General features: G+C 33.7%; 1 protein-coding gene and 1 pseudogene across 1 annotated transcript in view; one reads left to right on the forward strand and one right to left on the reverse strand.

Annotated features, from left to right (window-relative positions):
* Positions 1 to 14,510, forward strand: part of LOC149780048 (box C/D snoRNA protein 1-like) — a 50,517-nt gene continuing 36,007 nt past the window's right edge. The window contains exons 1-2 of the mRNA XM_089936805.1: positions 1 to 91; positions 6,874 to 7,046. Coding sequence (XP_089792931.1) covers positions 84 to 91; positions 6,874 to 7,046 — 181 coding nt within the window. The 5' untranslated portion in view covers positions 1 to 83. The remainder of the gene's footprint in view (positions 92 to 6,873; positions 7,047 to 14,510) is intronic.
* LOC149780049 (uncharacterized) lies at positions 9,190 to 9,906 on the reverse strand (annotated as a pseudogene).

The raw sequence follows: 14,510 nt of genomic DNA on the forward strand, positions 1-14,510 counted from the left end.
GCGTCTAGTTGATTTGGATCGGTTGGTGGACAGTACTACGCACATGCTGGTTGCTTTGTACAGAGTTACTAAAACTGTTAGAAATGCAGAGGTAACTAATCACGCAGAAAATGAATTAATGATTCTAAATGAAATGTATAAAGGTTTAATTGTGTCGTGAAGCCCAATTTAAGAATTGTGCATAATTGTAATATTTTTTTGAAGAGTAACCTAATTTCGGGTCGGCATACGCTTTATTGCAGATTTCATATATATATATATATATATATATATATATATATATATATATATATATATATATATATATATATTTGGGTACTGTTTTCACGTGGTAAAAAAAGAAAAGAAACGAAACACAAGTGAAAGAAAATATTGAACCTGCTATTTAATTTTGCATACTTGTTATTTATCTAATCCTGTATTTTAGAAATACTGTTAATTTTGTATTATACTGGATGGAAGTTTAATGTGTAACTTCTTGAAGCATTTGTGTAATAAAAGATCCGGTTTGTTTAGGACGTATTCACACTGAAATTCAAAACCCACTCCCTATCTTTTGCTATAGCAAGTGTTTACTTGTGTCAGAACATTTTCTGTGATCAGCATACACTTAACTCAAAGCGCCTGAATGACAGTATCATTCGTATGGTCATGGAGTGTGTATTTATTTCATTTATATATATTTTTCGACCTGACCAGCACTGGTTGGGTGGGATCACTGTTGTGTTGTTTACTGTTTTCAATGCTGTTTTGTACTGTTGCCATTGTGTAGCATATCAGACTTGTTTTTCTGAAAGTTACAGAAAACGAGACAATATAATCACCTTTTTGTGTCAAATATGGTAAGTAATTCAGTGCTGTCCCATTTATTCCAGCATTTATCAAGTTATTTTATTGTTAAAAAGTTTCCCTTATAAGTTTCACATTCATCCATCAAAACCAGACTCAACGTTCTGTTTATTTAACTAATTATTTACTTTAAATAAACCTCATTACTTTCATTGGAATTTAATCTTTGCCTTTTAGTTTCTTTAGCCTCACTGTGAGGAAATTCTTGTTAGTTTCTGTGTCATTCTACTTTCAGACCGTATTGTCTTTTCTTCTATTTTTTGCAGTATTTAAACTATATCACTGAATATTCATTGTTATCAGAAATACCTGAATACATGGGGATTATCTGAAGGCTTGACTCTGTCCATTCATTTGCCTCCAGTCTATGAACTTTACTGAGGTGTAGTTGCATTCATGTCAACTGCTTATTGAAAGAAAGAAAGCCCTAATTAAGTTTTGTGAAAAGTAACCCCAATTACATTTACAATAAACGATGTCCAACAGTAAATGTTGTGTGTACTTCAGTCTTAAATGAAATTCTCATTCTAATAGATGATGTAATTGCTGTACGGAGATGAGTATGAAATAAACACAACTTCAGTACTAACATATCACATTATCACGCAGAGCAGAAAACTTAAAATTAACAGATTTAAATATAAATGATTTTGTGAGTGTATACAGTTATATATTCAGTTATTCTTTGAGGAGGTACAATAAGAGGTGAAAACATGTCCACTCATCAATATTCAAATTTTATGCATAGTGAGTCCGTAATATTTTCCATAATTTACAATTATCAGTTAATGAGCTCCATGGGATCGGTGACTTTCAACTCTTTAGGATCTCTGTTCTCAAACACCTTGATATTGTGTTTATCAAAAGTCACCTTCACCTTTACAGTTCTACAGATGATTTTGGAGTTGTTTTCTTTTTTATTAACAAAAACCACAAAAAATTCTTTGCTAATATTATTTTCATTTTTGTAAATGGCTGACTTTGTTACTTACACATCTTTTATGAACGTGCTATCAAAGCAATATTACCTGCACTGTGTTCAAAGAAACAAATATTTAGACACAAGCTCAGATATAGTGACTTTTAAAAAAAACCCACAAGCCTTGACTCCAATGTCTATATTTGCAAAATTGTACCCATTTATAATATCAATCATCACACAATGTATGTTGCAATTGTTACACTTAAGCTATAAAAAGATTAAAATAAAATCATTTTAAATTGAATTGTATATTTGTATATATTTTTTACATTAAGAAATGTGTTCCTCCAGGTCCACAGGTCTGCCATTGTATAATTGCACTAACAATGTCCTTCTTACTAAGTAGATCCACAGTGTTTATGTTCATAAGCATCTGAAAGCATGTTTTGATTTATACAGTTGATGTTCTTCATAAGTACTGCGTAATATTAACGTTTAACCAATGTTTCTTTACAGTAGTAAAACATGAGCAAGGGAAAGCTGAATTATTATTCATTTAACTTAAACTTGAAATGCCTTGAACAACACAAAGGCAATTAAACAATACCGTCCATTAAAAAAATCAGAATAATAATGAGATTTACCAAAATCGTTCTTAGTTGGTCTTTCCCTTTTATTTCAACTCTGCTGGCTGATTGATAATCAAAGACTTTAAAGCAGTGTATTCCCTAGTGGTGCAAGAGTGAGAGTCAAAAACCTCCTTGGTGTCAAAACTGGGGGTCAGACTGAGTAAAAACCAAACTTTGGTATAATAATAATAATAATGAGGACTTTGTATAGTGCCTAATCTTTAAAAGCTTTAAGCGCTTTACAACATCAGACAAAACCTATAAGATAAAAATCATATAATAATATTATTACAAAAACAAACACCATGAAATTAGAAAAAACATTAAAAAATAAAAAAACATGCTGAGAATATTTCAGGTAGGAAACATTATTAGGTCTTTAAGTTTGTTCTTGCAGTCTAAATAAGTGATTTTTGAGAGCCCTCTTGAATGTGATCACTGTGTCTTTTGTGTCTAAGTTCAGTGGGCAATTCATTCCACGTTGCGGGGACCTGGTATGCAAAAGAATGCTGTCCGTATGACTTTGTTTTCATAGTGGGAATAATGAGTATACGATTGTCAGAAGAGGAGCGTAAGTATCTTGCAGGTGTTTACAAATGGGTGGGGTCGGATAGGTATGTTGGACTTGAGTCCGAAATTGAAACGTAACACGGAGAACAAAATTTGTGTTTGATTCTGGATCGAATGGATAGCCATTGTAGGGTACAGAGCAGCAGGGAGGTATGCTCTGATCGTGGTACTCTAAGTGTGATCCGAGCAGCTGTTTTTTGAAGTTTCTGGAGTAGATATTGAGACGAACCAGACAGAATTGAGTTACAATAGTCAAGTCTTGAAAGTACTAATGAACACACAAGTTTTAGTGGCATCAACTGAAAGATATTTGCGAATTGAGCTGATGCGTCTCAGCTCAAGATATGCAGCCTTGCATATGTTCATTACATGTTGGTGCAGTGTGAGAGTACTGTCCAGAGTAACACCTAGCTTTCGTAGTGATTGTGTGAATTTAATGTTGGCATTGCTGATATTTATTGTTTGAGGTAAAGGATGTGAATGAGAAAGTCTTTGTGTTGTAATCAGAATGGCCTCAGTTTTATCATCATTCATCTGTAGCTTGTTACATGTCATCCATGATTTCACATCAGAAAAAATGCACCTCTCTACACCTTGGATGATATCATCAACTTCAGTTGGGTGGCTAGATTTGTATATTTGGGTGTCATCAGAGTACAATTGGTGAGACACTGGATGATGATCTATGACACTTGAGAGCGGCTGAGTGTACAGAATGAAGAGAACAGGTCCAAGAACAGACCCCTGTGGAACACCATAACATAGATCAACTGGGCTGGAGTGTATTCCATTTGCAGATACAATTTGTGTCCTGTTGACCAAGTAGGACTTGAACCACAGTAAAGCTGTATCATGAATGCCAAATACATGCTGGAGACGGTGAAGTAATATATCATGGTCTTTTGTGTCAAATGCTGCAGACAAATCAAGGAGGGTGAGAACTGTAACCTTTCTGCTATCCAACACAGAGAGAATGTCATTAACTACTTTCAGAAGAGTAGTTTCAGTACTGTGGCAAGGGCAATATGCAGATTGTACATTGCTGAAAAACTGTTTGAATTTAGATGAGATGCAAAGCTGGGATAGAACAACCTTTTCTAAGATTTTTGAAATGAATGGGAGATTAGAAACTGGGAGGTAGTTCTTTAAATCGTTATGGTCGAGTGTTGGTTTCTTCAGCAGAGGCTTTACAATGGCAGTTTTGAAAAATGATGGGAATTCCCCGGATGAGAGAGAGGTATTAATAACATCAGTTAGTGAAGGCAATACTGGATCTAAGCACTCAAGCAGCAGTGATGTTGGAATTGGATCAAGTTCACATGACTTTGGTGCACTCTTTGTCACAATGGTATCAAAACTGGGGGTCAAACTAAAAATGTGGGGCTCTCTGAAGCACAAATGTGGGTAAAGGGAAACACTGCTTTAAAGCCAACACAACCACATTTGATCCTTTTTTTACTTATAGGCCGTAAACAAATCCCACATATGGCTTACTCTCCAGATTACAACAATAAACTAATCAATTAATAACATGTCATGTATATAAACTAACCTTCATCCCATTATGCAGTTATACATCGCACAGGTTGCAGTGATTGTTTGAACAGTTCCTGTACTTGACTGGTTCGGGTTGGTTTCTATACTACACATAAATATTCAAAACAGTAATTTAGAATCACATATAAGCCATGGGGCCATTAGTTGGAATCTGTTCCTAGGTCACATGCATTGCTCTGTACACAAAGTTCACAGATTTGAATAGAAGTTTGAACCACTCCGGTGGTCAAGTGATTAGAGCATCTGCTTCGGAAGCGTGTGGTCGTTGGTTCTATCCCCGGCTGGGTCATACCAAGGACTTACAAAAATGGTGCTAACAGCTGCCTTGCTTTCTGTTTTCCTTTAACTTACACAAGGTGATGAACTTGAGCAGTTTGAAATCTGCACCACAGCTAATTCTATGCTAATTTCATTTATTCCATCAGCACCTTCATTCACTGGTTAAGTATCTTTGTGTAAAAACGAGAAATTCCAAATTTGTTTCCCATGTACAATTTAAGTAGAGATGATGGCAGGATTTTATCTTAAGTCTGACCTCCTCTTTATGAAAGAAAAAGTTAGGGGATGAAGAAATGGTCATAGGTCAATACATGTATTTCTGAACTTCAGTATCCATCTACCTTTTTTCCTGCTCCACTGCTCCAAAATAGGATTTTTCACAAAAATAAACTTTATTTGTTAAATCATTAGTTTTCTGATTTCTATGCCAAATTTCTGATCTGCTTCATAATGCTGTACAAAGGTATTTAGTCCATCAATGCTTGTACAGACAGAGATATTAAAATAAATATCTTTACTTCTTAACTGCATTTGTAACCCTAATTTTATTATATTTATCATAACCCTGATATGGATACATGTATATGGTTTTGTAGCATATGAGCCGTATGGCGAATTTGAATAATTAAAAACAATGAAAATTGCATTATACTTTTAAATTGTCTGTATTTTAATTAGGCTCTGGTCTGTATTTTAATTAGGCTCATTCTGCCTTTTCTACATTTAATTTTGAAATATCACTGAAATAATTATGGCTTCCATTTTCTATCCATTCAGCACGTATATCTGACTCGTATATAACACCATTTCGGGCTCAAAATCACTCACTGTTGTCTCCATTAATGCTTTCCCAGCTCCAGTAATCTGATATGCATCATAACTAATAATTATTGTCATCATCGCTATCATCAGCAAGTATTTTGTGAACAAAATCATAATGAACCACACCAGGAATGAGACATTTTGTTTTCTTGGTAGCCACGTATTTTAAACTCGCATTTGAAAAAGTTTCTTTATGAATGTTTCAAACAACGCCATAATTTTTATTCCAGGGCATGTTGTTCTAATCAAATTTAGTTTCACAACCAATCATATCGGGCTTGAAGAACGCAAATGTGGAACAGTTGCTACTTGAAAAACAGATATTTTGACAAGATTGATCAAATGGAAATTGTATACTTTGCCAAGCACATTTTCATATGTCGGACTTTCAACGAATATGCAGGAGCTTTTGCATTTCCCTGTTCTCAAAGCGCTCGAATTCGTACAAAGTTTTCAAAATTCGAGCAATGGTACACCCAGACAGCATCTCTGCTTAAGTATTTTACATATCTAATGACTTTCCCATGAAGTTTCTCAGTTACTTTATGTTTGTCACACAGAGAATAGGCTACATTGATTTTTGATTGTTGGTTATTGTTTAACCTTTGAGAGGAGCAAGTAATAACAACAAATGATAATTTGGTGTAACATATTTCACCATGCAACACACTGGTAGTGTAGTTTTCAAATTGACCAAAGGAGTCAAGATGCAATTCAAAGTAGAAACTTCGCGTGAAACTGGTTATTATATGATGAGTAAAGTACTTCATTATACATGTGGAACATGTTTAAAGCATATGCTGAACATATATTTCTGCATTAAGATGATTAGCATGGAATGGGGGGCCAGATTACGAACCATGTCGCTTTGTGTTAACTTGAGTATTTTCAAATAATCTTTTTTGTTTTTACTAATAAATATGAGTGCTTGTGACTACAAATGCCATTTCAGATGGATAATAATTTTACAGAATAGCAAGGCATCTAAAAGTAATTATTCATGACTGCTGAAGACTAAAATAACATGCGTATGGTAAGCATTGTTTTGTATCGATTCTCCGTCTCTTGAATCGATATGTGTATTGTTTCAGCAAAAGTATTGATGCATCGATATATCAATGACTCATTTTACCCCTACTAAATATGTGGTTATCATTTATTATTATTATTATTCATTATTATTGTTATTCGTATTATAATCATCATAATAATACTTATTATTACTTTTATTACATTTTTTAACAGGTGTGAAATATGCAGAGAGAATGCTGCGAAATACAAATGCCCTAGATGCCTGGCACAGACATGTTCTCTTCCATGTGTTAAGCGTCACAAGGCAGAATCTAGCTGTAGTGGGCAGAGAGATAAAAGCAAATATGTTGCCTTGAAAGAATTCAGCGATTTACATTTGCAGAGTGGTAATATATAAGTGCATAAGAAAAATGATTTAAGATAGTCATGCCTAGCCCTTACCCATTATTTCTGTGTTTCTAATAAAGATAAAACTTTACTTGTTTTATGATAAGTCCAGGGGCCTGCTTGATAAATATTTTGAAGAAAAGGGGGTGAGCTTATCACTGGATTAAGGCTTTTGATATAAAATAATGTGCTTATCACTGGGTTAAGGCTTTTGATATAAAATAAAATGCTTATCACTGGATCAAGACTTTTGAGATAAAATAATGAGCCTATCACTAGATCAAGGCTTTTGATATAAAATAATGTGCCTATCACTGGATCAAGACTTTTGGTATAAAAAATGTGCTTATCACTGGATCAAGAATTTTGGTATAAAATAATGTGCTTATCACTGGATCAAGACTTTTGGTATAAAATAATGTGCATATCACTGGATCAAGACTTTCGGTATAAAATTTGTGCTTATCACTGGATCAAGACTTTTGGTATAAAAAAATGTGCTTATCACTGGATCAAGACTTTTGGTATAAAATAATGTACTTATCACTGGATCAAGGCTTTTGGTATAAAATAATGTGCTTATCACAGAATTAAGACTTTTGGTTTAAAATAATGTGCTGAAAGTAATACGAGTAGCAGAATGCATATTTTAAAGCATGATCATGGTCAAAATTAGAGTTTTTAATATTCTGTGTATTTGTTATGAAATTAATCAAAATTGCATCAACAAAATTTTGAATGTGTTTAAATTATGCAAAACAATTGAATTTGAAGCTTTAGTTATGAGTTGCCAACAAAGGTACACTCCATTTTTTATGATGGCACATCAGCTATATTATTGGGACAAATTATGAATATTTTGTTCATGCTTGATTGACAAATTCCCACAATACCCACAGATAATGAAAAATTTGGGGGAAATAATAGGGTTTGTTTCTGACTGGGAATAGCCTTTGAATTTCACAAATATTTATCAGTCTAAAAAGGGAAATTTTCAGCAGCCACTTAATTAAAAAAAAATCATAATTGAGTAAAAACTGATAAGATAAGGAGTTAAAGTTTTTAAGGTCTTAGCCACGTTTGGGGAGGTTGCAGAAATCTTTGGGCAGTTGATATACATTGGTTGTCTGGATCACTCAGATGCTTGACCTAAACATATTTGTATTCCTATGATCAGCAATGGACCTCAAAAGCCTAAGATTTCAAACTTTGATCTTAAAATCGTTTAAAGATGCCCACAACAACTGAAGGAATTCTAATTAACAGAAACAAAATGTAAAAATTTCAAATTTGAATAATCTTCCCTGACCCCACAAAAAACCTTTTTTCTTGCACACAGAATTTCAAGAGGCTAGCATTTTGATAGAGAAATCACATGAATTATGCACATTAAAGACATCCCATCATTTATTATGTTATGCATTTAATAGACCAATATCAGCATATTGTTGTCAATGTATTTAGAAAGTTGTACCTTTTTTTAAGATGTTTTTGAAAACTGATGTGCCTTGCCTGAAATTGTGTATTGAATTAAGATAGGCATGTAATGCCAGTAGTACATATAGTTAGTGATATAATTCTGAATGGATAGATAATATATTGCACTGCAAAGGTATGTCAATGTTTGGACCAAAATACCACACACTATAACAATTTCATAACTTTTCAGTCACCAGATATGTAATTTTGATAGATCTGAACAACAGCTAAAGGGGTATCGACTTCTGGGCAGCACCTTTGGCAATGTTAGCACTAACCTAAGGCCCTGTTCAATAAGGGTTGTTATCTTCCCTGATTTTATTACCTTCCCCTTGCATGCTTTTCATAAATAAAGAAAAAATTGGCCTGTTCACAAAATTTTTGGGAGCAAAAATGGCAGACGCAAAACCTAATGTATCTGAGAAAAATCGCTACAGTTCGTAGTTCTTACAGATATTATTTTTGTATAAGCAGCAGTTACAGAGGGAAGTGTGTTAACAATAGAACAATTGCGTTACATCAACTGCCTGAAACAAATAACATTAAAAACATACATAAACTTTTTTTTGGCAAAAAAACCCCTGCAAACATGTACATAAAAATAAGCATGGAAAATATTGATATACATTCAGAGAAAAACATATCCATACTAGAACATTATATTTAAAACATTTTAGTATTACAGGCTTCTATGGGTGATATTTCCCGTGATTTATAGGGGCATTTTATTTCCAGTAAGCCATTTTTATCTGAACATTTGTCACAACAGTCTATAACTCCATCTGGACTTGTTCCAAGGTATGGATAGTGTGGTGAAACAATTTAACCACTTCCATACAGCTCAAGTTTTTGTGTGTTTTTTGTATGTCCTTGGTATAATCTTGTCTGGCTGCTGCTTCATGACTTTTCTTCCAACATGTTGCGGCTGTTTCAAAATGGTTGTAACCCATAACTGTCCTCAATGCACTTTTAGGCTTTGTGTCATCCCGTTGTTTGCAGATGACCCCAAAGTTTGAACTTGTCAACCTGCCTGACCTAGCTTCCTGCCAGTTACTTCTGTTTGCTTTTCCTTCAGTAGTTACAGTTTCTACTTCACTACATTTTAACATTTTAAAGTAAGTTTGAAATTGTTCACCACATTCCTTCAATTCTGAGTACAAAAAATTTATATTATGCAAAACTGGCATGTCCTGCTTTTTGTCTAAGCCGTTATCACCACAGCTTAAAATAATTGCAGCATGTGGAGCAACTTTCTTAAGCCTCTCATTAAATATGCTCAGATTTATTGGTTCCACCTTATCCAAATTTTAGTTTCTTAAACACAATATTTTGAGATTTCTTAGGACTGAGTTTCCTTTTTCGGGGTTGGTTCCATTTGCATTTTGTTCAATATAAGATAATTGTACAAATCTTCTGTTCTGAACAATGGCAAATGAGTCAAATCACTATCCCATAAGCCGTTTAAAGTCCATGGCTCTGGAATCTTTTCTCCAAAGGGTGTACACAATATTTCTGCATGACGTTTGTTGTCATTCTCATTCTCATCTATTTGTATTTCATGTAGCATACATGTGCCTAAATTGACAAGTCCTTGAGCACGCTTGATCAATTCAGTTTATTCCCTGACACGTGTGCACCTCTGTCTCTTAAATAAACCTTCAATTCATGAACTGATAGTTTTGTCGTAAGAGCACAGGTCAGCGATTCCTTTGTTAGACGTCATTTCATCTGATTTTTTGCTCACCGGAAGTAGATTTAACAAATAATGATAACTCAGGCAAGGGAGGTAACAGCCCTTCTTAAACAGACTTATTAGCATGGGTTAACTCATTCATATTCATGAGTAGTGTTGTTTAATGTTATCTCAACTTTTAATTTACTGCTCAGTTTTAAGGTGCTAGAATGCATGCACTCAAATGAATGAACAATAACACACCTTTACTTTCTTAGATTCGGCTGGAATATGTTTTTATTTCAGAGTAAATCAAAACAGGTTGAATTCAAATTTACAGTTGGGGACAGTTTACCACCAAATTACCATAAATAGGACAAACAAGGGTGATACATTTTTTCTGTCCTTTTAGTTCACTTGAAGAAATATAGAATGGGATGACTTTTATTTAAAGTTACTACAACAAATATTTTATGCTTTGACATGTTTGCAAATTCTCATTGTTAATGAAAAAACTGCTGATCTCCAAATATCTCAAATGTTAACTATGTGCTATTTTAGATTTCAACTTTTGATCAGCTCCTAGCGTAATATTTTAGGGTTTATAGGGGGAACAACCATAAATATGTAATAATGAGACCCCAGTCTATCCAGAAAAGGTAATATTACTCTTTAAAAATGCATAATTTAAAATACATTGAGTATAGCTAGTACCAATAGTAAAAAACTTGTTCTGAACTATGTTGGCTTTCAAAACTGGAATATGCACAATGGTTAGAAAGGGACAGGGACATATTTATTATGCATGATGCCAATAGAAATTGTGCAAGGGATAAAGTGGAGGAAAATAAGGTTCTTAAAAAGCAGGTGGATGAGAAGTTTTAGGAGCTTAAAATTCCATATAAAGAAAATGTATATGTCCTAGGACAGGATATTGTATATAGTATTGTGTACGAACTGTGTATAAACAGCAGGCCTAAATATGAGAATAGCTAAAGGTTTAAATTTCTTTAATAGATTATTTGCTGGGCAGTGTGGAGGATATTTTGGATGGGATTTCTTAACACTTTCAGATATTTGTTTTTTTAATTGTTTATTAATTTTCACTTTATCTTTATTCTAGTTTTTATTTAGAAACAAAGCATTCTTTGTCAGATTTTTAATAATGTTATGATTACCATGGAGATAATCTTGTAACTATTTTGTTTTCAACCTCAAATAAAATTTAAAACCATGAAAAGACATAAAAACGACTCAGATTTTAAAATTTAATTTTACTTCTTACCCTGAAAGTCATTCTCGGAGCTAAGGTAATTGGGTTAGTGAAATAGACTTATTACTTCATAGCCTGTGACATATCAGAACCTTTGATATAGATGTAATAAAAACCAGTCTAGCATCTCAGTGTATAATTATGGCTTCAATCATGATGAGTATAAGAGAAAAACAATAAAGCTTTTCATCCCAGTTCCGCCTTTTGATATATAAGGTTAATTAAGCTGCATTGCGATAAATCTTTGCTTATTACTTGGTGGTTCACATTTTGAGGATTTTTAAATTAACCATTAGTTGTTACATTTGCCTTCATCAACTTGCCTTTGCTGTGAAATTTACACTCAAACATCGCAAACGTCTTCAGGAATGATTCCAACAATAACAATTTTGTGACTTCATCCATAGAATTAGGAACTTCATATTGAACCAATTTTATTGGGAATTTTTACCACATGTACTTATGATTTTCTTACCTATCCTTCATCTCTCTTATTTTTGTTGCAATTTATTATCAGATGTTTTTTAATCATAGATTTAAATTTAAAATGATTTTGGTTGGGTATTACTTGAAATTAATTTTTAATTTTATTCTTTTTTTGTGGGGAAGTTTTAAAAAAATTAGAAAGTAGATGTTGTGTACATGACATGAACGTAGCTTCATTTTTTGTAAAATAACAAGCCCCAGATATGAAACTTATTGTATGTTTATGCATGTAACATAATATTAATTTAAGCTGCATTATAATAATTGTGTTTGCTGCTTACAGCTGCTACTGGATTAAATATGCCTACGGACAGATGGATGGATATCAAACCATATCGCCCTGCTATCATGGCATTGATCATCCACTGTTTGCCATTTTGACTGTTGACCAACCGGTCCATTAATGTGCAATAAACAATTATAGTTGTCACAAATAGCATATCATAGACAGGTCATGAGTCGCTTATCATTGACTGGGTAGCCATCCGTCTGTCCACTTATTTCAGCATCTCTGGTATCTTTTGCTGTCAGATCCTGACTGGACATTACTTTGCTACTGGATAGTGAACCAGCTATATTCATAGCGCTGTCCAGTGGAGCGAAATTGCATGTGTTGACCCAGCTCTATTCATAGCGCTGTCCAGTGGAGCAAAACTGCAACTGTTAACCCAGCTCTATTCATAGCACTGTCCAGTGGAGCGAAACTGCATGTGTTGAACCTGCATTTATTTATACCACCACATTCAGTGGCATATCCAGTGTGGGAAATGATGCATACCAAAGATATGGCATCATTGTCATATGGAATGCCCTTAAAATGCACTCAAGGCATAACAGTCCCCAGTTAGATGAAATTCAGTTTTAAGGTAGCAGTAGAAGAAATCAACTAGATCCTGGTGAAAGCGTTAAGTTAACCTGTATGGGGGAAATTATGGGGTACATTGCTGTGTCTGTTAAGTACCACTCTGTATATATTTAGGAAAATATTCATTTCATAGAAAGCTAAGTCTGAATGTTATGTTATTGAAGATTTGGAATAAAAATTCAATTATGTAGGTCCCAAACATATGGGACAATGCTGTGTTGTAGAATTCAAGAAGTCAAAGCTGTTTTCATTCATTTTTGTGAAAATATGGTAAAAAGTAAGGAAGAAAATAATTTAACCAATGCCTGATGCTATTTCATATATGTAGACAAATAATAAAACTGTAAACTTGCAATTCTAACAATGGACTGTTATATTAAAGGAAATAAGAATGTGAGTTGTTACATTAAGAAAACCCCTCTTTCTAAAAATAGAAGCACAGGCATGTTGGATGATTTAGTTAAGTTGGAAAGAAGGTTTTAGTTCCTTCATAGACTGACCTTAATGATTTAGCATGTTAATAAAAATTAGTTATGTTAGTATTTTATGGGCAATAAAGAAGAACAACATGTCATAAGGCATGGGTGCATTTGCTTTCATGTACATGTTACAGAGGTTGTTTCAAACAAGTTTGCAAAATGTTTATCAACTGCCATTTAATAGTGAACTTTCTTGAAGTAAGAAAAAATACTTCTGGTTTAAGTTTAGTTGATTAAGCAATTTAAGCAAGCAACAATTTCAATTTTGTAATCTAGTTACTCCTATCAGTTACACTTTGGCTGTCTGGATCACTTTACATGAATATGATAATTTTTTTATGTGTTCAAAATGTGTCCATAATATACATACAACTCAGGAAATTTCTTCTTGAAAAGGAAATATTGCTTAAAACCAGTGTTAAATGCAGATTAGCATACTGAGAAACAGAGGGCATAATTCAAATAAGAGAATGAAAACATACATGCACACACAAATATATATATGAAAACAAAGTCATATGGACAGCGTTCTTTTGCATACCAGGGCCCAGCAACATGGAATGAATTGCCCACTGAACTTAGACACAAAGACACAGTGATCACATTCAAGAGGGCTCTCAAAACTCACTTATTTCGACTGCAAGAACAAAAACTTAAAGACCTGATAATGTTTCCTACCTGAAATATTCTTAGCATGTTTTTTATTTTTTAATGTTTTTCTAATTTTGTGTTGTTTGTTTTTGTTGTTGTTGTTGTTGTTGTTTAACGCCATTTTTCAGCACACGATAGGCTATTCATGGCGGCCAGTATTAATGGTGGAGGAAGAACCCGGGAAATCCCCAGAAAGAACCACCGACCCTCGAGAAGCTACTGGCAAGCTTTCTCACATACCCACATTGGCCAAATCCGAGACTTGAACCCATGCAGACAGAGGTGAGATGGCAGTGATCCGTAACGGAGAGCGTTTTAGACCACTCGGCCACTTGGGGCCCCTGTTTGTTTTTGTAATAATATGATTATGTTTCTTATCTTATAGGTGTTGTCTAATGTTATAAAGCGCTTAGAGCTTCTAAAGATTAGGCGCTATACAAAGTCCTCATTATTATATATATATATATATATATATATATATATATATATATATATATATATATATATATATATATATGTGTGTGTGTGTGTGTGTGTGTGTAACTTGCTTTGATTCCC

This window comes from Sinohyriopsis cumingii, chromosome 16 (genome assembly GCF_028554795.1).
Source record: "Sinohyriopsis cumingii isolate HCF-2022 chromosome 16, ASM2855479v2, whole genome shotgun sequence".
NCBI classification, from domain to species: Eukaryota; Metazoa; Mollusca; class Bivalvia; order Unionida; family Unionidae; genus Sinohyriopsis; species Sinohyriopsis cumingii.